General features: G+C 46.0%; 2 protein-coding genes across 2 annotated transcripts; one reads left to right on the top strand and one right to left on the bottom strand.

The window, feature by feature from the left end:
* The first annotated feature begins 19,904 nt into the window (after positions 1 to 19,904).
* LOC147114452 (histone H3-like) lies at positions 19,905 to 20,417 on the top strand. Its single transcript, XM_085992087.1, has one exon. The coding sequence runs from the start codon at positions 19,930 to 19,932 to the stop codon at positions 20,338 to 20,340; it is 411 nt and encodes a 136-aa protein (XP_085848213.1). The 5' UTR covers positions 19,905 to 19,929; the 3' UTR covers positions 20,341 to 20,417.
* A 766-nt stretch (positions 20,418 to 21,183) lies between these two features.
* On the bottom strand, positions 21,184 to 21,573 carry LOC147114451 (histone H2A type 2-C-like). The gene has a single exon (XM_085992086.1). The coding sequence runs from the start codon at positions 21,571 to 21,573 to the stop codon at positions 21,184 to 21,186; it is 390 nt and encodes a 129-aa protein (XP_085848212.1).
* Positions 21,574 to 23,465: the final 1,892 nt, after the last annotated feature.

The raw sequence follows: 23,465 nt of genomic DNA, 5'->3' as shown, positions 1-23,465 counted from the left end.
CAGATTGCCCAGTTGCAATTAGCTCCTGGGGGGAGGCTTTCATCAGGTAAAATTTCCATCGCTGGGGGTTGTTCAAGACTGGCGAGCCAATCTTTCGACAAGGCGATGCGGGCTTCAGATGAGGTTGATTGTAATGGAACAACACTGTTCATGAAGCTCTTCCTTGACTTTAGACGGCTGGGTGTAGGTGTATGACAGGGCAGAGGGTGCCTCTCATCTGATGTTTGACGGAGTCGCTCTATCTTGCTGGCTACCGTTCTTCTAATATCAGCAGGGGCGATACCCACCAGGATATATAGGCTGTTGGTGTTTGTTGGTTTTAAGCAACCTGTGATAAATCGGCAGCTTGCATTCAGAACGGCATCCATCTTCTTGGCATGAGTAGACCTTTCCCATGCAGGGCAGGTGTATTCGGCAGTGGAATAGCAAAGAGCAGGTGCACTGGTTCGCAATGTTTTCGGGCTTGCTCCCCATCTTGTGTTAGTGAGCTTATTCAGGATGCTGTTTCGTGCACTTACTTTCACCTTTGTCTTCTCGATGTGGTTCTTGAAGGTGAGACATCGGTCCAGGGTAACTCCTAAGTAGACAGGGTGCGCGCAAAGCATCAGTGTTGCTCCACACCTGGTTACTTTCAACTGGCGTTTGGCTTCACAGTTTCTGTGGTGGAATGCACAAACTTGCGTCTTTGATGGGTTTGCGCGAAGATGGTTTTCTTCATAGTAGGATTTTAGTCCCTCCAAGGCCTCAGAAAGCGTTTTCTCCACGGTGTTAAAATCAGTGCTTTGGGCAGTGACACATAAGTCATCAGCATATATAAAACAGCGTGTGACACCGTCTATAGGTTGGTCATTCATGTAGATGTTGTACAGCAGCGGTGCAAGCACGCTTCCCTGAGGAAGACCATTCTTCTGAATATGCCACCTGCTGCGCTTCCCACCTAGTTCAACACAGAACAGGCGATTCTGAAGCATGCTTTCTAAAAGCTCTGTTAAGTGAATATCTTTTGTCATCTCTAGAATCTTGCAGAGGAGATGTCTATGGTTCACTGCATCGTATGCTGCTGACAGGTCTATAAAAACAGCACCTGTTACCATCCCTTGCTCAAAACCATCTTCGATGTGTTGTGTGAGGTTGAGCAGTTGGCTTGTTGTTGATTTGCCGGGGCAGAAACCTGCTTGCTCTGGAATGATCTTCTCATCTACAGTTGGTGCTATCCTATTGAGTATCAGGCGTTCAAACAGCTTATAGGTGTGGCAAAGCAGTGAAATTGGCCGAAAACTCTTAGGATCTGAGGGATCTTTTCCAGGTTTAATACTGCTATTACATGTGCCTTCTGCCAGATATTAGGTAGCTTGTGTGTTGCCAGACAGTGGTTGAACAATTGTAGGAGCTATTTCTTTGCTTGCTGTCCAAAATGCTTTATCTGCTCCATTGCTATGTTGTCAAGACCAATTGCTTTCCCATGTTTTAGACTAGATGTACCAGTTTCCAGCTATTCCAGGGTGAATGGTATGGTGAAGCCAGGATCATCGATGTACTTCTTCCTATCTAGTTGTGCTCTTGGTTGTTTCTTGTTGATTTTTCCACTTAGGAGCAATTGGTGTGCAACTTGGTTAGCAGACACATTTGGATGTTGGGCAGCTTTCTTGGGATCACCACCAAGTTTGCGTATGAGAGACCATGCCTTCTTGCTGTTTTTGTAAAATCTGTTGTCTCTATCATGGTGTTCCAGGTGTTTTGACGTTCTTGAGAGATACTTAACATCACCCTCTCACCGGTAGATATTGTTTCCTCTGAGAAGAGGTCAGATTCAAACATTTAGACATACTCCCAGTAGAGTTCAGCATTCTCCTTGGTGAGACCAGGGCTGTAGTGTACTCTGCAACCTCGGGGGATCTTCCTTCTAGCTGTTTTTTGGACAGCTTTTGCAAAGAGCTTGCAGTGCTCAGGTAGTGGTTTAATGCGTTTAACCTTGTGGTCAAGTGCTCGTGTGAAACCGTTGCAATCGGCCTTCTTGAAGTTGAAGCGCCTTTTGAATGGTACAACGGTTGGTAACACTGCTGCATTTACCTGGATGCCAATAGGACGGTGTTGTGTCTGTGGTATTGGGTCTGTGATAAGCTTCTTGCAGAGGCCAGCGATGTCATTGCTGGCAATGGCAAGATCTGGATTATATCTACATTTCCAGCGGGCACTGTGGAAGGAGGCTGGCAATTTAGGATCGTGGATGAGACTAAGCTGGTTAGTGTCCATCCATTCTTCGACTGCTTCTCCATCGTTGTTAGTCTCCTTGTACCCCCATTGGGTAATGTGGCTATTAAAGTCTCCAATGATGATCTGTGGTTTATTGTGCAGGTTGGGTACAGGGTTAGAGAAGCTGAAATCTGTGCCAGGTGTCTTGTACACTGAGGTCACTATTACTTTGCTCAGCTCTACGGTTAGAATTTCGATGTTGTCCTCCTCTGTTTTAGAAGTGGCTTCTACAACTGAGGGGGAGGCGAGGGTTGTATTTTAGCGGATGATCAGATTTATTTTTATCACACTTAAATCAACAAAAATGTGATCGTTTTACAAATCGCTTTTATCATTCATTAAATGGGCCTCATTGAGACGATGTTAATTATCATCCGAATTACTGATAAACCGAGTGTGTGACCCGCACACTGGAGTGGGAGTTCCTGAAGAGGTTCACACATTCCGTGAAATTAGATTTTATTTTCACCCACAGGGTGGTTGGGGTCTGGAATTATTTTGCCTGAAAGGGTGTTAGAGACAGAAACCTTCATCGCATTTAATAAAAGTACTTTTATATGACCATAAGTGCTGTAAACTGCAAGACAACGGACCAAGAGCTGTAAAGTGCGATTTGGCTTTATAGATTGTTTATGGCCGACAGACACGATGGGCCGAATGGCCTCCTTCTGTGCCGTAACTTTCTATAATACTATACATCGCAGAGACAGAGAGCTATAGAGTAAAGACACACTCACATACTAGACCCTAAGAAATACACAGTAACTCTCAGTCAGATCCCAGAAAGTGTCAGATATAGAGTAAAATCAACACCCACATAAATCCCAGACCAGAAATTGACTTACAGAAGTGCCGCTACCGACAAGGCTAGGCCGGCAGAGATGAAGGGTCGAATAACCTCCTTCTATGCCGTAAATGTCTGCGATTCAACGACAGAAGGCCATTCGACCCTCGTGTGTATGCTGATTTAAAACACCTCCACACCTAAATTTGATCTTGTAATTAAATATAGATCTTCACCGATCACAATGTAAATCGTCAATCTATCCCCGCTCCCAGGTCACTGCTCTCTCTGTGAGGTGGTGAGTGGCTCTTAAAAGAGCCTTTGTGTTGTGTTTGGTTGAAAGAGTCGAGTTGTTCAGCCGCCGAATCCATAGAGTGCGGCCCTGCCGTTTCAGAGCGTACACCACATGCATGGCAGTGACCGTCTTGCGCTTGGCGTGCTCAGTGTAGGTGACCGCATCCCTCTTTTACTCTGTATCTGTTAGTCTCTGGTATGTGAGTGTCGGTTTTACTCTGTATCTGTTAGTCTCTGGTATGTGAGTGTCGGTATAATTCTATAGCAAATGTTCCTTTTAAGCTGCCGGTCCTGTGCAGCAGATCCTACGATGTTCTAATGGCAACAACTGCACATGCATGTTAATCTGAATGGGTCGCGCAGCCCCCACAAAAAATAGTCTCTGGGAATTGAGTGTGGGTTTTACTCTGTATCTGTCTGTCTCTGGTATTTAAGTGTGGATTTCACACTGTATCAGTCAATCTCTGGGAAGTGAGTGTGATATTTACTCTGTATCTGTATGTCTCTGGTATGTGACTGTGGGCTTTATTCTGTACCTTTCAATTTCATCGATGTGAGTGTGGCTTTCTCTCTGTCCCTGACAGTCTCTGGTGTGTGAGTGCGGGTTTTACTGTGTGTTGTTCAGTCTCTGGTAGCTGAGTGTGGGTTTTATTCTGTATTAATCTGACTCTGGTATGTGTGTGTGTGTTTTACTTTATATGATTGAAAATACGGAATTTTTTAGAAGGTGAAAGCCTAGTAAATGTTCGTATTCAGAGGGATTTGTGTGTCCCCGTACATGAATCACAGAAAGTTAACAGCAATCAATTGGGAATTAAATTTTATATTTGCCCTTATTGCAAGTGGTTGGAGTATAAGTGTATGGTAGTGCTGGTTCAATTTTATAGGTCTGGGATGAGCAGAAATGTACTCACTCGGAGGGTTAGAAATCTTTTCAATTCTACCCCAGAGGGCTGTGGATGCTCAGTCGGTGGGTATATTCAAGACTGAGATATATAGATTTTTCAGCACTTAGTGCATCGTATCAACAGAATCAATTTCTGCTAATTGCATGTGGGGTTCACTCTAACTGTCAATCCCTGGTGTCTGAGTGTATTTTTTACACTGTGTCTGTCAATCTTTGGTATATAAAGTGGGTTCTACTCTTTACCCATCGTTCTCTGGTATATTAGTATAGTTTTATCTGTACCAGACATATTTATGATATGTGAGTATTCGTTTTACTTTCTAAGAACATTTGAATTTCGAGCAGGGGTTGGCCATACTGCCTCTCGAGCCTGCTCTGATATTCAATAAGATCATGGCTGACCTTCGAACTCAACTCGGATTTCCTGTCCTTTCCCGATATCCCTTAATTCCTCTGCAGTACAAGAATCTATATCAGCCTTAAACATAATCAACGACTGAGCATCCACAGCTCCTTGGGGCAGCGAATTCCAAATATTCACAACCCTCTGAGTGAAGAAATTCCTCCTTATCTGAGTCTTAAAAGGCCGGCCATTTCTCCGGAGCCTTTGCCCCATAGTTCTAGATTCTCCTGTGAGGGGAAACAATCTCTGAAATGTGAGTGTGAGTCTTACTCTTTACCTGCCAGTTTCTGCTAAATTGTGGGTGGCTTTTCATTGTACCTGTCAGTTTCTCGTATGGAAGAGAGGTTTTCACCCTGTACCTGTCAATTACTCGTAATTGCGTATGGGCTTTACTCTGTATCTGCCAGTTTCTGTCGTCCGAGTGTTTGTTTTGTTCTGTGTCTGTCAATCTCTAATACATGTCCAAAGATGTGCTGGTTAGGTTGATTGGCTATGATAAATTGACCCTTAGTGTTAGGGGGATTAAATACGTGGGGTTACGGGGATCGGGTGGGATATGTGTCGGTGCAGGCCCGATGGGCCGAAAAGGCCTCTATCTGCACTGTGGGGTTTCTGTGATTCTGTGATGACCTTCCCCTGCAGTGTCCATAGCACTGTTTGTGACCTGAAACCTTCTCTCTTTTTTGATCACCATTTTTACTGTTGTTTTAAAATTCCTTTTTAATTCTATGGGAGACGCATGGGATTCCATGGAAGATGAAAGTATTTTGTCAGTTGCAATGGACATTTTTTTCCCTTAAAATCCTGCTGCAAGGTTCCACATGTCAGTTCTGACCTGCGAGGGGTATTAAAAGTACCTCGGTTGCGATGGCCAGGAAACGAACCCGGGTCAACTGCTTGGAAGGCAGCTATGCTCACCACTATACCACTATCGCTCACATATGGTCATTTATATATTTACGGACTATATCCTTTTTTTGGCTCCTAAGTGGGTCAAGTGAGAGACACAGCACTCATTTTAATCAGGTCAGCACTATGCTGAGGCAATTTCCCTCCAATTAAAAATGGCCACTGTGAATAATTATATCGCTTGGATTGAGCCCTCACTCCGTTTATTATTTTAAAATTCTTTATAGGTTAAAAATAATAATCCACAAAAATAAATTGAAAATCATTTTTATGGGAGAAGCAAATGGGCGATGATTTTTGTTGTTGTAAATTTCAGTGAAACGGCATTTGCTGGAAGGCATCAAACTGCGATAGAGTGACCTAAACTGTATCAACAGGAGCCTGGTTGCGATGCCACGAATTCGAACACCAATCAACTCGCTCGAAAGAGCAGCTACAATCACCACTGTCCCCCATCGCTCTAACTTTAAAATGTAATCTTCTGTATTTACAGATCGCACGCAATGGGTCTTTGGTGCTTTAGTCAGGATGAGTAAAACACTTTGCAATCATTTCAATCTGAACATAAACAAGGTGTTCAGTTTATTTCTCTCCAATATAAACAGTTACTGAAGGGATGTTACCTGTCACCCCTGATCCTCTCTAGCTTTTACCGCTGCACAATAGAAAGCATCCTGACAAACTGTATCACAGTATGGTATGGCAGCTGTAGCTACTATGACCGGAAAGCCCTGCAGCGGGTAGTCAAAACTGCCCACGCATTACCGGCACCCAGCTACCGACCATAGAGCACATATACCAGAAACACTGTTTACGGAGGTCACGGTCCATCATCAAAGACCCGACCCACCCCAGCCACAGTCTGTTCACCCTCCTGCCATCTGGGAGACGCTACAGATGGATTTGCACCCTTACGATCAGATTTAGGAACAGCTTCTTTCCCAGGGCTGTCATCCTACTGAACTCCACAAATAAACTCCAAAGCCTGCACATCTGCCAATGCACTTAATTATGGTTATGTTTATGTTAATGTATTACAAGCCAAATGTATGTTGAATGTTTAAATGTCTTAATCTAAATGTACACTCTCGGGAGCCGCAAGCCTACATTTCATTGTACTGCACTTGTGCACTAACAATGACAATTAAAGTTGATTTGACTTGATTTGATTTGATGAATGGTTACCTTGTTGCACTACTGGCTGGCGGCCAGGAGATGGCACCAACCTCTAATAGTTTGGAGTGTTCGGATTGTGTCCACACATCCAGACCGCCGTGAGTCTGGTGCTGCCCGGGGAGCTGGCCAAGCACGGCGTGTCGGAAGGGACAATGCCGGTGGCCATTGCAAATAAATTTCACAACGCACTGAGAAAGCATAAAGCAAAGCAACGGCTCTTGTAAGAGGAAACCACAGCATTAATTTAGTCGAATTATTCATTCGGGATATCGTCCTTTTAAAGAATCACAGAAAGGTACAGCACATTTGTTTGTGGCTTTACTCTGCAACTGTTATTTACTGCTATTTGAGTGCGGGTTTAACGCTGTACCTGTCTGTATCTGGAATGTGAGTTTGTGATTTATTCTGTACCTGTTGTTTTCTGGTAAGTGAGTGAACATTTTTCTTTGTATCTGTCAGTGTCTTGATGTGAGAGTGTGTGTTTCAGTCTACATGTCCACCTCTGGTATGGAAGTGTGGTTTTTATTTTGTACCTCTTATTTTCTGGTGTGGAAGAGAGGCTTTACTCTGTACTTCTCAAGCTCTGGAATGTGTGCATGGGTTATACCCTCGATTTGTAATTCTCTGTTATGTGACAGTTCATTTAATCTATGTCAATCAGTGCCTGATATAATACTGTGCGTTTTACTCTACTTGTCAATTTCTGACACATGAGTGTGGCTTTTCTGCTGTAACGCTCAGGTACTGGTATGTGAGTGTGGGTGTTTCTCTGTACCTGTCAGTTTCTGGTATGTGAGTGTGGATTTTACTCTGTATCTGTCTATCTCTGGTATGTGAGTGAGGGTTTTTGATCTAGTGCAGACAGTTTCTATTATGAGTAAGTGTTTAAACCAGCAGCTGCCAGTTTCTGTTATGGAAGCCTGTTTTTGGACTGTATCTGTCAGTCTCCGGGATGCATGCTGGGTTTTATCTGTACCTGCCAGTTTCTGGTGAGTGGCTGTGGATTTCACTCTCTATCTCTCTGTATCTGGTATGTGAGCGCCAGTTTCTGTCTTTCTGTCTGTGTCTAGTATGGGAGTGTAGATTTTACTCTGTAAATGTCTATGTCAGTTATGTGAGTGGGGTTTTCATCTGTATCTGTCCGTCAATCTCAGTTACAGTAAGTGATTGTGATTCTTTCTCAATCTGTCATTCTGTGAGTGATAATATACTTACCGTGTGTGAGAAGGAGCTGCCTGCACTGCTCCTTGTATTCCGCATGGAGGAGAGATCACTTTTTATTCTGGCTCAGTGAAGTATTTTGATTCGTGTATAATAATATGAGAAAAATATTGGTTATACAATATGGACAGTTGAGGGTAGAATATAAAAATAAAGTTATAATTAACGTGCTTTTTTATAATAAAGTAAAGTATCTGGAGAGAGGAAATCGCGATACAAACATTGTCTTTGTCTGACCTCACTGCAATACAGCGGGTCTCAGATTCTCCACGACAGGTGTGCAGGAGTGTTCTATGGTAAGTTATCAGCATCCAGACACAACACAAATCCAGCACTGGACCATGAATGGAACCACCTCAATACATCCGGTCTCAGATTCTCCACACCAGGTGTGTAGGACTGTTCTATGGTAAGTTATCAGCATCCAGACACAACACAAATCCAGCAGTGGACCATGAATGGATCCACCTCATTGCCACATAAGAACATAAGAAATAGGAGCAGGAGTAGGCCAATCGGCCCCTCGAGCCTGCTCCGCCATTCAATAAGATCATGGCTGATCTGATCCTAACCGCCAATCTACTATCACAGTACCATCTCCTGAATCTAACAGAAGTAGACACATGAAATAGGAGCAGGTTCAGGTTACACAGCCCCTGGGCCCACTCCGCCACCCACAGGGCCATGTCCGATCCGAACCTAGACTCATGTCCAAATTCCTGCCCTCTCCCCGTAACCCTTAATTCCCTTTACTTCCAGGAAACTGTCTATTTCTGTTTTAAATTTATGTAATGATGTAGCTTCTACAGCTTTTTGGGGCAGCATATTCCATGGACCTACCACCCTCTGAGTGAAGTAGTTCCTCTTCATCTCAGTTTTGAAAGAGCAGCCCCTTATTCTAAGACTATGCCCCCTCGTTCTAGTTTCACCCATCATCCGGAACATCCTCCCCACATTCACCCGATCCAACCCAATCCAGTCCAAAGATGTGCGGGTTAGTTTGATTGGCTATGATAAATTGACCCTTAGTGTTAGGGGGATTAAATACGTGGGGTTACGGGGATAGAGTGGGATATGTGTTGGTGTAGGGGTTACGGGGATAGAGTGGGATATGTGTTGGTGTAGGGGTTACGGGGATCGGGTGGGATATGTGTCGGTGCAGGCTCGATGGGCCGAAATGGCCCCTATCTACACTGTGGGGTTTCTGTGAACCCCTTCACAATCTTATATGTTTCAATATGATCGCCTCTCATTCTTCTGAACTCCAATGAGTAGAGTCCCAATCTACTCAACCTCTCCTCATATGTCCATCCCCTCATCCCCGGGATTAACCGAGTGAACCTTCTTTGTACTGACTCGAGAGCATGTATGTCTTTTCTTAAGTATGGACACCAAAGCTGTATGCCGTATTCCAGGTGCGGTCTCACCAATATTTTGTACAACTGAAGCAATACCTCTAAATTTTTATATTCTATCACCCTGCAAAGAAACCTAACATTCCATTGGCCTTCTTAATCACTTGCTGCACCTGCATACTAACCTTTTGAGTATCGTGCGCCAGGACCCGCAGATCCCTTTGTACTACAGTACTTTCCAGTTTCTTGCCATTAAGATAATAACTTGCTCTACGATTTTTCCTGCCAAAGTGCATAACCTCACACTTTCCAGTATTGTATTCCATCTGCCAAATCTCTGCCCACTTACTTAGCCTGTCTCTGTCCCCTTGCAAGTTTTTTATGTCCTCCCCACTCACTACTTTCCCTCCCATCTTAGTATCATCTGCAAACTTTGATATGTTACACTCGGTCCCCTCCTCCAAATCGTTAATATAGATTGTAAAGAGTTGGGGGCCCAGCACTGACCCCTGCGGAACACCACTAGTTACTGATTGCCAGTCTGAGAATGAACCATTTATCCCAACTCTCTGCCTTCTGTTAGATAGCCAATCCTCTATCCATGCCAGAATATTACTCCCAATCCCGTGACTTTTTATCTTAAGCAATAATCTTTTGTGTGGCACCTTGTCAAATGCCTTTTGGAAGTCTAAATACACTACGTCCACTGGTTCCCCTTTATCCACCCGATATGTAACTTCCTCAAAGAACTCCAGCAAATTTGTCAAACATGACTTCCCCTTGATAAAACCATGCTGACTTTTTCCTATTAAATTATGATTATCCAAATGTCCTGTTACTGTCTCCTTAATAATGGACTCCAAAATTTTACCTACCACATATGTTAGGCTAACCGGTCTATAGTTTCCAGCCTTCTGTCTACTGCCCTTTTTAAATAAGGGTGTTACATTAGCAGTTTTCCAGTCTGCCGGGACCTTTGCTGAGTCCAGGGAGTTTTGGAAAATTATTACCAATGCATCCACAATCCCTACCGCCACTTCCCTCAAGACCCTAGGATGTAAGCCATCAGTTCCAGGTGATTTATCCGCCTTGAGTCCCACTATTTTACCGAGTACCACTTCCTTAGTGATTTTGATTGTGTTTAGTTCCTCCCCCCATAGCCCCCTGTTTGTCCAGTGTTGGGATATTCTTCATGTCTTCTACTGTAAAGACTTATACAAAATATTCATTCAGTGTTTTTGCCATCTCCATATTTCCCACCATTAATTTCCCAGTCTCATCTTCTAAGGGACCAACATTTACTTGAGCCACCCTTTATCTTTTTATATAACTATAAAAACTCTTACTATCTGTTTTTATATTTTTTGCTAATTTACTTTCATAATCTATCTTCCCTTTCTTAATCAATCTTTTTGTTATTTTTTGCTGTCTTTTAAAGTTTTCCCAATCCTCTATCCTCCCACTAGATTTGGCTACCTTATATGCCCTTGTTTTTAGTCGAATACTATCCTTAATTTCTTTACTTAGCCATAGACGGCTGTCTTTTCTTTTGCACACTTTTCTTCTCAGTGGAATATATTTTTTTTGGAAGTTGTAAAATAATTCCTTAAATGTACACCACTGATCATGTATCGTCTTACCCTTTAATCTATTTTCCCAATCCACTCTACTCAATTCCGCTCTCATACCTTCATTGTCTCCTTTATTCAAGCTTAGCATGCTTGTTTGAGATCCAACCTTCTCACCCTCTAATTGAATATGGAATTCAACCATGTTATGGTCACTCATTCCAAGGGGATCCTTTACTAGGACATTTTTAATTAATCCTGTCTCGTTACACAGGACCAGATCTAAGGTTGCTTACCCCCGGGTCGGTATCAGTTACATACTGCTCAAGAAACCCATCCCTAATACAATCAATGAACTCATCCTCAAGGCAGCCCTGCCCAATTTGATTTGTTCAATTAATATGATAGTTAAAATCCCCCATAATTATAGATGTTCCCTTATTACAAGCCTCAACTATTTCCTGATTCATACTCCGTCCAACAGAGTTGCAACTGTTTGGAGGCCTATAGACTACGCCCACTAGTGTTTTTTTCTCCTTATTATTCCTTACCTCCACCCAAACTGTTTCATTATCCTGATCTTTTGACCCAATATCATTTCTCTGTATTACAGTGATTCCTTCCTTTATTAACATAGCCACCCCACCTCCCCTTCCTTCCTGCCTGTCCTTCCTGATCGTTAAATAACCTGGTATGTTTAATTCCCAGGCATTGTCACCCTGCAGCCATGTTTCTGTAATGGCCACAAGATCATACCCATATGTAGTAGTTTGTGCCATTAACTCGTCTATTTTGTTACGAATGCTACGTGCATTCAGATAGAGAACTTTCAAATATGTTTTATGACACTTAGTTCCTGCTTTTGCCCTTTTCATTACTTTACCGTTTTATCCATACCTTCTGCCCCTCCCTGACATGCTCTGGTTTTTAATTTCCCCACTGCTACCTAAGTCTATGACCTTCTCTGTTGTCATTTTTATTATTTGCTCTCTAGGAACCTCCCCCCCCCCACCACTAGTTAGTTTAAAGCCCTCTCTACAGCCCTAGTTATATGATCCACCAGGACTCTAGTCCCAGCACTGGCCAAGTGAAGCCATCCCAACGGAACAGCTCCCTCCTGCCCCAGTACTGCTGCCAGTGTCTCAGGAAGCAAAACCCATTTCTCCCACACCATTCTTTGAGCCACGCATTTAACTCTCTAATTTAATTTGTCCTAGCCAAATTCGCTCGTGGCTCAGGTAATTATCCAGAGATTATTACCCTTGAGGTTCTGTTTTTTAATTTGACCCCTAGCTGCTCATACTCCTTCAACAGAACCGGCTTCCTAGTCCTACCTACGTCGTTTGTACCAACATGGACCACGACAACTGGATCCACCCCCTCCCACTGCAAGTTTCCTTCCAGCCCAGAGGAGATGTCTTTAACCCTGGCACCGGGTAGGCAACACAGCCTTCGGGACTCTTGCTCTCGGCTGCAGAGAACTCTATCTATCCCCCTAATAATACTATCCCCTTCCACTACAACATTTCTATTTACTCCCCCCTCTTGAATGGCCCCCTGTTCCACGGTGCTGTGGCCAGGTTGCTCAACCTCCCTGCATTCCCTGCTCCTGTCCCCACAGGGAGTAAGAACCTCAAACCTGTTGGACAAAAGCAAGGGCTGCGGCTCCTCCAGCTCTACCTCCTGGATCCCCGTACCTGCCTCACTCATAGTCACACCGTTCTGTCCCTGACCATGGGCTACATCTGAATTAATTAACTTCATAGGTGTGACCACCTCCTGATACACAGAGTCCAGGTACTTCTCCCCCTCCCTGATGTGTCGCAGTGTCTGAAGCTCAGACTCCAGCTCATCAACACGGAGCTGGAGTTCCTGTAGCAGCAGACAGTTGTCACAGACGTAATCACCATGAGCCTCAATGGAGTTCACCGGCTCCCACATCTCGCAACAGTAACACATCACCTGCTCCATTCTATATAATTAATTAAATTTTTTATTGTTAGTTATGGACACCCTCTGCCCGATTTTAGATGCTAATTAATTGGATTTAAATTAAATCAATCCCTCTAGTTACACCAGTTAAATGGTTTACCAACAGTCACTCTGCACCAGAAAGGCCTTATTAACTACAACCCACAGAGTTAAAGTTTGAAAAGAGTACCTAACACCCCACTTACCCTAACTCACACTTACCCAAACTCACAGCACTCTTTGATGACTCGCACTATGACTGGTCTTTTTAAACTGTTTGTTTGTTTACAGCCAAATGAGTCACCCCTGCTGATTGGTTAGAAAACTGGTTTCCACTGCCTGCTGTGCCAATTTACTGCTACTGCAGTGTGACCTTGTTTTACTCTTCTTAAACCAACAGAATCCCAAATATTTAACTTTTCCCCTTTACTTAAACTGCTTATGTAATCTTATCAAGAATGATTTAAAGAGAAATAACAATTAAAGAACTCTCACACTTACCCAAACTCACAGCACTATTTGATGACTCGCACTCAGTGCTTGCTCGCACTAGGACTGGAGGATGGTGGACAGTAGTGTTCCCCAAGGTACAGTGCTGTGGCCACTGCTTTTTTGATACTTATAAATAACCTGGATATTGGAATACAAAGTTGCATTTCTAAAACACGCCAGGTTTATATCTCCCATTCCCATGGGACTACCTATGAATTTCTGGATGGCTTCGTGGAATATAACCACAGGCACCTGGGCTGTACAAACAATTGTTTTCAGTCTAAGGACAGAAAACAGCGAGTTGTGGTAAATGTCTGTTTTTCAGACTGGAGGATGGTAGACAGTAGTGTTCCCCAAGGTACAGTGCTGTGGCCACTGCTTTTTTGATCCATATAAATAACCTGGATATTGGAATACAAAGTTGCATTTCTAAATTTGCAGATGACACCAAACTTGGGGGTGAGGCAGGCAGTGAGCATGATACCAATCAACTGCAACAGGACACAGAAAGGCTAGCAGAATTGACAGACAAGTGGCAGATAGAACTTAATAGAGAGACGTGTGAGATGATGCATTTTGGCAGAAGGAACAGGGAGAGGAAATATACACTTAATGACACAGTTCCAAAGAGTGTGCAGGGGCAGAAGAACCTGGGAGTTAATGTGCATAAGTCCCTGAAGGTGGCAGGACATATTGAGAGAGTGGTTAGGAAAGTATAAGGGATCTTGGGTTTCATAAATAGAGGTATTGAGTACAAAAGTAGAGATGTTATGCTGAAACTTTATAAAGCACTGGTTAGGCTACAACTGGAGTATTGCGTTAAGTTCTGCTCACCACACTTTAGGAAGGATGTGAAGGCCCTTGAGAGGGTGCAGAGGAGATTGACCAGAATAGTTCTGGGGAGGGGGGGATCTTAGCTACAAGGAAAGGTTGGAGAAGCTGGATTTGTTTTTATTAGAGCAAAGGAGGTTGAGGGGTGATTTGATAGAGGTGTACAAGATTATGACGGGTTTCAATAGGCTAGATGGAGAAAGGCTGTTCCCACTACTTGATGGTACAAGGACCAGGGAACACAGAATTAAGGTTTTGGGCAAAAGATATGGGGGGGTTGGGTGTGAAGACATTTTTTTTTATGCAGCGAGTGGTGAGGACCTGGAACTCGCTGCCGACGGAAGTGGTGGAAGTGGAGACACTAAATGTGTTCAAGGGGAGACTGGATAGGCACTTGAGGGAAATACACTTGCAGGGCTACGGGGATAGAGCGGGGGAATGGGACTGACTGAATTGCTCCACAGAGAGCCGGCATGGACTCGATGGGCCGAACGGATTCCTTCTGTGCCGTTATGAATCTATGACTATGACTCTATGGAAACCGAGTTGAGGGCCTGTGCAGTTAACAGAATGCCACAGAGCGCGGATCCTGATGTACCTGAAGGAGCGACTATGTATCTCCTAATCACCAGCCACACGGTTCTGGAGAACTCAATGCATCGAAACAAAATACCCGATTTTTGAAATGTGTTCTTTCACACTTCTCACCTGGTGCCCGCAATAGATGCACTTTGTGAACTAAAACAGCAACGATTTGAAAGAGCGAGGTGATTTACTTTCTATGTTACCTTACACTGTACACACACAGCCTGAGAATGGCCTCTCCCGTCCCCCACTCACTCCATGTTCCAGAAATATTTCCTGCTTCAATCTGTCTCGTACAAACATCCCCGAATGCCGCTGAACAGTCCCAGTGCGACGAGCTGCTGTGAGGAGGCTGCTGTTTGCTCCCTTACTCGGGCCCGTGATATCTCCGCTCCCTGATGTGTTCAGCGATCATTAGCCGAGCACAGAGGAAACGGTCCCCGCTGGCACAGCTGGGGGAGGGGAGCTCGCAGGGCCCTTCCTGTCGCTTTAAGCACTGTGCTGGAGAGGGGGAGGAGAAGGCAAGTGTTTATCACGCATGCTCAGACCTCTCTCTTGAGGCAAATTAAAAGAAGCAACAGCAACAACAACTTGATTTTATAAAGCACATTTAAATGAAAAAATCGTCCCAATGAGCTTGACAGGAGCGTTATCAAAGAAACATTGTCACCGAAACAGATAAAGAGATATTAGGAGCGGAGGAAGCGACACTGGACACACGTCAGTTGCTGCCGGTGAGTGTGAGAGCGACGCGAATCCTGTCCCTTTGAGCGATTTGTTTCCCCATACTGTATGGAAGGGTGGGGAGGAACAGGCTCTGTCAATCTCTGATACTGAACTGCTGGTGAGTGGAGCGTTTAACCCGTCTCTGCCTGTCTCCGCTGGGTGAGTAGGCGACTGATACCAGACAAGTTCCCGAGCCTGTGTGACTGTCACCCCCTGTGTCTGTCTCTGTGCCTTGTGTACAGGATCAATCCTCAGTCCCTCTAGCCCCCAGCCCTGCCTGTTATATCTGGATCGATGCTGAACCTCTCCGTTTTCGCTCTATTGAAACCGAGTTCAGGGTATGTGTGGTGAACAGAATGTCTCACTATTTCTGTGAATAATACTATGATCTAAAAGCAGGCCAGACTCGACACAGCCAAACTGTGACACGTTCCTGCCCCTAAATCTCGGTAACAGAGAGTGCGTGGACCGCCTGGCTCAGAGAACGAACATTAAGACTGATACAGTCTCTCTGCCTCTCTCTCTGGTTGCTGTCTCTGGGTGTTGAGAATGGAATGCACAGGACACCAGTTGCTCTGTTCTGTTCCTCAATTTCGGAGAGAGAGACAGAGAGAGACTAGAGGGGCGGTGAGATCATCATTTCTATTTTCATATAAATCAAACATATTTCTGCCTGCGAACAATATAATACCTTCAAAACAGATATGGGTGAACACAGCCAGAGCTGTGATTGGCTCCTGCCCCTGAATCTGGGGAACAGACACTGTGAGGAACTCCGGCCTCAGAGTGTTTAACACTGACTGAGCTGGGAAACTGCAACTAACCCCGAGAATCGGCAGCACAGGCCGAGCGGAGAGGAAAACCTGTCCTGTGAACTGTAAATCTGGGAACAGATTGTGCTGTGAATGAGCAGAGTGAAGATTGTGTCAGCGAGTGTGTTAAAGGGGCGGGTGGGTTAGACTAGTGTCACTGTGTTTGTGTGTCCGCTCCCATCGCCGGATTTCAGAGACCCTCTTGTGTAAAATTTAAAGATTTCCCTGTCATAGGATCGCCCTGCTCCCCTGCTCAGCCCTGAAGTGGGAATTAAACGTGAAGCTTGAGTTGATTTCAAATTTCAGTCGACAAACAGCGAACATTTCCGCGATTGGGTGAGAGAGCGCGATCAGTGCAGCAATGAAACGGTTTTAAATCGAAATTGTTGTCTTGAATTCTGATGAAACTTTCTCGACAGCAAACATCCCAGTCTTCCAGACAGAAAGAGGCCAGTCTGGGAATGTGGAGTGCCCGAGTTTAATTGGAATCGGAGAGTTAATAAGGACAGAGAAACACAGAGAGGCTGGAGGGGCCGGGAGCTGACAGCAGGATGTCTCCGCCCCGTCCGCTCGCTGCCTATAAGTAGCTCTGTGCCGCTGCCTCTCGTCTCATTTCTGACCCAGCTCTGACTGTCAGAGAGATTTTCTACAGAGTCCCGGACATGACTGAGACCGCAGCCGCCGAAACGGCTCCTCCTGCCGCCGCCGCTCAAACCAAGGCTCCCAGCAAGAAGAAGAAGGCGGCTCCCCGCTCCAAGCCTGCCGGTCCCACGTTGGGCGAACAGGTCCTCAAGGTTGTGGCGAGTGGCAGCGATCGCAAGGGGATGTCCTTGGCGGCGATAAAGAAGGCTCTGGCTGCCAACGGTGTCGATGTGCTGAGGCAGCGTTCACTGATCAATTTAAGTATCAAGAGGAAAGTGGAAAACGGCTTCCTGGAGCAGACCAAGGGCACGGGCGCCGCGGGCTCCTTCAGGCTCGCTAAGAAGGAATACCAGCGGAAAGAGGGAAAGAAGGTGAAGAAACCAGCAGTTAAGAAATCTGCAGCCAAGAAACCTGCAGCCAAGAAATCTCCAGCCAAGAAACCAGCAGCCAAGAAATCTCCAGCCAAGAAACCAGCAGCCAAGAAATCTCCAGCCAAGAAACCAGCAGCCAAGAAATCTCCAGCCAAGAAACCAGCAGCCAAGAAAACGCTCACCATGAATGCAGCAACGTCAAAAAAGACAGCGAAAGCGGCGGCTGGGAAGAAGGCGGCGGCGAAGGAGCCCAAGAGCCCCAAGAAGGCCAGAAGCGGAATGGTGAAGGCGGCCAAGAAGGTGGAAAAACCCAAGGCCAAGCCCAAATCAGCAAAGCCTGAGAAAGCAGCGCCCAAAAGAAAATAAAAAGGACAACTTGTAAACATCTGAACCCAAAGGCTCTTCTCAGAGCCACCCACGTCTTCCAAAAAGAGCTGATCACGGAATCAGATGATCCATGTCCCGGGGCCGGGCTCAGATTCCCGATTGAAATAATTTCAAATGAAACGCGGCTCCCTGGTGACTCGCTGACATTCGCTGCACCCACCACTACCCCAGTGTCTGCAATAAAACACAGAGAATGGGATGTACGGGCCAGGCCTCACTCTAACTGGGTGGTGTTCGGCTCCAGTCTCAGGTTATGGTCATTTTCAGGGGTTTACAGGTTCAAGGTGAGAGTCTCTGTGAGACGGTGACACTGGCGGAGATACCCCGCGTCACAACTCAAACCCCAACACATGAGATTCTCCAAATCACCTGGAATAAAGTGTTTGTAAACTGCTGAACCCGTCTGTGTGGGGAGGTGGAATAAGGTCAGAGATTGACATGGAAGGAGACGGGATGACTTGTGATCGAAGGGACAAGGCGGGAATATTACTGATAGTTAATTGTAACAGGACCTTATTTAAAAAGCTTCTGGTTTCAGGAAACCCTTGAATATAAAGTCCGAGTCTGTAAGGGTTTGTGCGGAGCGCTGGGTTTCGGTTCTACTGTCGATAAACGGTTTGAAATTGGCGGTTGCAGAAAGCTGGAGGTGGAGCTGGAAGATCAGAGGCCGCTCTCTGCTCTGTCTGTCACTCTTGAAATTGTCTCCTCCCCTCCCGCTCTCTCTGTTCAATCTCTCACTCTGTATACTCCCCTCCCCGCCTCTCTCACTCTGCGCTTTCTCAGTCAGGTCGGAGTCGGCTGTATATAAGAGCAGCCAGAAGGCTTTCGTTTTTCATTCAGCAGAAATTTGACTGAAGAATCATCATGACTGGACGCGGTAAAGGAGGCAAAGGACTTGGCAAAGGCGGAGCTAAGCGGCACCGTAAAGTGCTCCGTGACAACATCCAGGGCATCACCAAACCAGCCATCCGCCGCCTGGCTCGCCGTGGCGGTGTCAAGCGGATCTCGGGTCTGATCTACGAGGAGACCCGCGGGGTGCTGAAGGTTTTCCTGGAGAATGTGATCAGGGATGCGGTCACCTACACTGAGCACGCCAAGCGCAAGACGGTCACTGCCATGGATGTGGTGTACGCTCTGAAAAGGCAGGGCCGCACTCTCTATGGATTCGGCGGCTGAACAACTCGACTCTTTTTACCAAACACAACACAAAGGCTCTTCTAAGAGCCACCCAACGCCTCACAGAGAGAGCAGTGACCTTGCGACCGGAGCGGGGTTAGATTGTGGTCAGAAATAGATTGTAGCCAGAAATATTAGAAACGGATTGCGCTGCGTTGTGGATTTTGGAATTTCCGAATTTATCTTTCGGTAGCACCAAGGTTCGAGAGAGGTTTATTTGCCCAGACGGCACATTCTCTCCTCAGTGAAAAGCCACATCACATCTATACATTTGTTCATTGTCTTGTACTGTAATGATTATAATTGTAATAATCAGCAGGCTGGTCGGGCCTTCGTTCTGTTATTCTGCGTTCACCGTCACACATTCCTTGCGCTGTTCTATGAACAGGTTTAATTTGTCAGCCTCTGAACTGTAACCGGCGGCAATAAATCTCCATTCAGCAATCTAAAATGTGCCGAGTATCAGATCTCTCACTGCGCAGTTCCCGAATGACAGATTATTGGCCAAGCCCTTCTCACAGGCTCCACGGGGACAGAGAGAAGCGACTGATTTCTGATCCTCTCCCCTGAAAGCGGCGGCTAACCTCGCAATGGGACGGGCGGAGGGAAATTCTGAATGGGCTGGAGAGGAGAGGTGAGAGGAATCGAGTGGAAGAGCGGGAGATTGGCGCGGGTCCCTTTCCCGCTCCTGTCAGCATCAACAGCCCAGAGGGAGAAGGGCCCTAAAGCACCAAGCCCAGGAAGGTACATTTAAAACCTTCAATGATTCCGGCAATTATCCTTTCAATTTGTGCAGAATAAAATTGATTTGTGTCAAAACGGTTATTTCCTGCACTAAAATTGACGGGCGTTTTGAAATGGGCGATTAATCCCAGCTCAGCCAATCGGGGTCTGAGATTCCAGCGTTTCATTGACTGGTCAGAATTGGGATTAAAGGGTCTGGGCGCCGGTCTCCAGCCAATCAGTGCTCGGGGCGGTACCTCACTGAGTATAACAGTGCGGACACACTGCAGATTCCGCATTCATAGTCTGTGTGTTCCAGATTGTGCTGAGATCGGTTCAGAAAATGGCCAGGACCAAGCAGACAGCGCGCAAATCGACCGGAGGCAAAGCTCCTCGCAAACAGCTGGCGACCAAAGCGGCCCGGAAGAGCGCTCCAGCTACGGGCGGAGTAAAGAAGCCCCATCGGTACAGACCCGGCACTGTGGCTCTGAGGGAGATCCGCCGCTACCAGAAATCCACCGAGCTGCTGATCCGCAAACTGCCCTTCCAGCGCCTGGTGCGGGAGATCGCTCAGGACTTCAAGACCGACCTGCGTTTCCAGAGCTCGGCCGTCCTGGCCCTGCAGGAGGCCAGCGAGGCTTACCTGGTGGGGCTCTTTGAAGACACCAACCTGTGCGCTATCCACGCCAAGCGAGTCACCATCATGCCCAAAGATATCCAGCTGGCTCGCCGCATCCGCGGGGAGCGCGCCTAAACTCACTCTGCCCGGCTCCAGATTTTAGCACCAGATACAACAACGGCTCTTTTAAGAGCCACCAAATCAGCAAAGGAAAGCTGCGATCGGCGCAAGGCAAATTGGTCTGTGCACACACCGTGAAGGTCTTGTGTTAATGTAACTGGGGATTTATAGTGGGGGCAGTGAATATCTGAGGGTACGTTTATGACCTAGGTTGAAATGTGAGTGAGCTGCCCAATAGACTGAATGAACTCGCCCAGTGTGAGTCGGAAACTCATTTCTGATCGTAAATTGGTCCAACTTCACATACTAGGATAGATCCGAGAGAACGAGGTGCCTGAAGTCTGACTCTCACCTTTAAAGCCAGCTCTTAATGCGGGGACAGGCGGGAACTTTAGGTACTGTTGGAAATATTTTAAATTAACCAGAGCTCCAATTCTGGTTCGATTCTGCCAATAAAAAGGGGACATGTTTGTCTGGTTCCGGATGTATATATTTCTCCCTATGGAATTATTGTCCCAATAACGAACGGTAAGACCAACCACCGCTCACTCACTTTCTACTCGGTTCTAAACATCCGTTCATATTCGGCTCTCCCAATAACATGTTCATTGAGTGCCGTCTCACGTTCGGGTTCCGTGTGTTTTGTTTTACTCTGAAGCCAGACCTTCTCTATATTGAATCACCGATCTGAATATTCGCTCACAGGAAGCCCGCTAGTGTTTGTAGATCTAGATTTCTACATGCTCGACAGTGTCCTGTTTATAGCCGAAAATGTTTGAACAGTAACCAGCTCTTTCACAGATAAAGTGGGTGGCTCTGAAAAGCGCCTTTGGGTTATTAGATTGAATCTTGTCCGCTTTACTTGCTCTTGGAGCTGGCAGTGCTGGTTTTCTTAGGCAGCAGCACGGCCTGGATATTAGGCAGCACCCCGCCCTGAGCGATGGTCACCTTTCCCAGCAGCTTGTTGAGCTCCTCGTCATTGCGGATGGCCAGCTGCAGGTGTCTGGGGATGATGCGGGTCTTCTTGTTGTCGCGGGCCGCGTTGCCGGCCAGCTCCAAGATTTCAGCGGTCAGATACTCGAGCACAGCAGCCATGTAGACCGGGGCTCCGGCACCCACACGCTCAGCGTAGTTGCCCTTTCGCAGGAGCCTGTGAACACGGCCAACAGGGAACTGCAGTCCGGCCCGGGATGAGCGAGACTTGGCCTTGGCCCGAGCTTTACCGCCGGTTTTTCCTCTTCCAGACATTTCCACAATTCACTCCTTGAAAGAAAGAATGAAAATCTCCTCCCATATCTGCCCTTCTTATGCCTGCAAGAGGAATGCAGAGAGTGTACTTGTGATTGGTCGCTCTGTGGTGAATTTCATTGGTGCTTTCCGGTGACCAATCACAGTCTGCTTTTCCCGCCAATCAAAGCAGGGCGGAAATAACTGCCTTAGCAGTCAGACCGCCAACGATTTTTTAATTTCAAAAAGCCCGCCAATATTTTCCTGAATAAATTTACTCATAGCCAAGGAGTTCCAAATAATTCCTTGTGTCTTATTCCATCTCATCCGTGCAAATTCTAGGCTGTTACAATCAGGATTAATTCCGGGTTCAATATCGAAACTTCACGGGCGGGATTAAATCCCCATTGATTCTATAACGGGACACATTCCTGCTCAATCTTTGTAAAAGTGAGGATTCAGATTATCGATCGATCCTTTGCACAGGCGCTGCTGCAGGAGTGAAACTAGATCTGGGTGTCCTGTTGTGAGAAGTGAAGATGGACAGAGTGATCAAACTGACCCCGTTCTGGTCTCTAAGAACCCCCATTCAGGGTTGTTACAATGCAGGAATTCTCGGGTTAATAAAATGATTGACCACAACTGGCATTGAAAAAATGAAAATGTTTTTATAGAGATTGAGGTGAATGAAATTAGAGTCTCCTCTCGAAAACAAGCTTTTAATTCGTCGGAAGGCGCTGCAAGTGAACGGGTCTGAGAGTAAAGGGAAAGAGCGATCAGGGACCGTGTTTGTAGTTTACTGGACGGGAAATACAACAGCGACACTAAGGTCGATCCGGTCAGTGAAACTGCTTATCTGAAAAGACAAAACTAAATCTACAGCTGGAACTTTAAACGTTCTCAAACACACTTGTTATGGAAATAATTACAGTAAATTGAACCTAAAGGGAGATGCGTTTGTGTAGCTCTTTCAGGGAGGTTGTGGGTGGCTCTTAAAAGAGCCGTTGTGTTTTGGGTTTGTTCTTTCAGGACAGCGTGCAGTTTTACTTGGAGCTGGTGTATTTGGTCACCGCCTTTGTCCCTTCCGACACGGCGTGCTTGGCCAGCTCCCCGGGCAGCAGCAGGCGCACGGCGGTCTGGATCTCCCGGGAGCTGATGGTGCGCCGCTTGTTGTAATGGGCCAGGCGGGAAGCATCACTCGCGATGCGCTCGAAAATATCGTTCACAAACGAGTTCATGATGCCCATGGCTTTTGAGGAGATGCCAGTGTTGGGGTGAACCTGCTTCATCATTTTGTAGATGTAGATGGAGTAACTCTCCTTCCTCGACTTTCTGCGCTTCTTGCCGCCCTTCGCTGCCGGTTAGTGACCGTTTTCTTGGCGCCCTTCTTGGCAACTTTTTTCTTTTCATCAACCATTCTCAAATTCGAATTCAGGAACAAAATGACGCAAACCCGCTCCGCGCTCGGAATAAATAGTCCTATGCTAATGAGGGATGCGTGAAGGCAATGGTTGTGATTGGCTGGTGAAGAGTGATGTGAAATTCCATTGTTCTGCATCTCTCTGATCGGCTTCTTTATGAATCCAGTCAGATTGAGCTTTTGTCACCAGCACGCCCCCTGCAGTCAGAAAGGTCATTGCAAGAGCATCTGTCCATTCACCATTTCCCAGACCATTATCCAGGGTCCCAAGCACTTCTACCGGACGAGACAGCAATTTAGATGTACTTCCTCCCACCAGTGCACTATATTCACGTCTTGCGGTGTGGTCTCCGCCACTTTAGTTCAATATCTGACTGTCTCTGGTACTGTGAGTGTGTGTATTGGAATAGTTCTGTATTATTCAGTCTCTGGTGATTTATGTAAGTGTGGGAATCATTCTCAATCTCAGTCTCTGTTACAGTATGTGAGTGTG

This window comes from Somniosus microcephalus, chromosome 7 (assembly GCF_052327205.1).
Source record: "Somniosus microcephalus isolate GS21.2 chromosome 7, FLI_Smic_1.0, whole genome shotgun sequence".
NCBI lineage: Eukaryota > Metazoa > Chordata > Chondrichthyes > Squaliformes > Somniosidae > Somniosus > Somniosus microcephalus.
The sequence above is the reverse complement of the archived record's forward strand: the minus strand, read 5'-3'. Positions and strand labels throughout refer to the sequence as shown.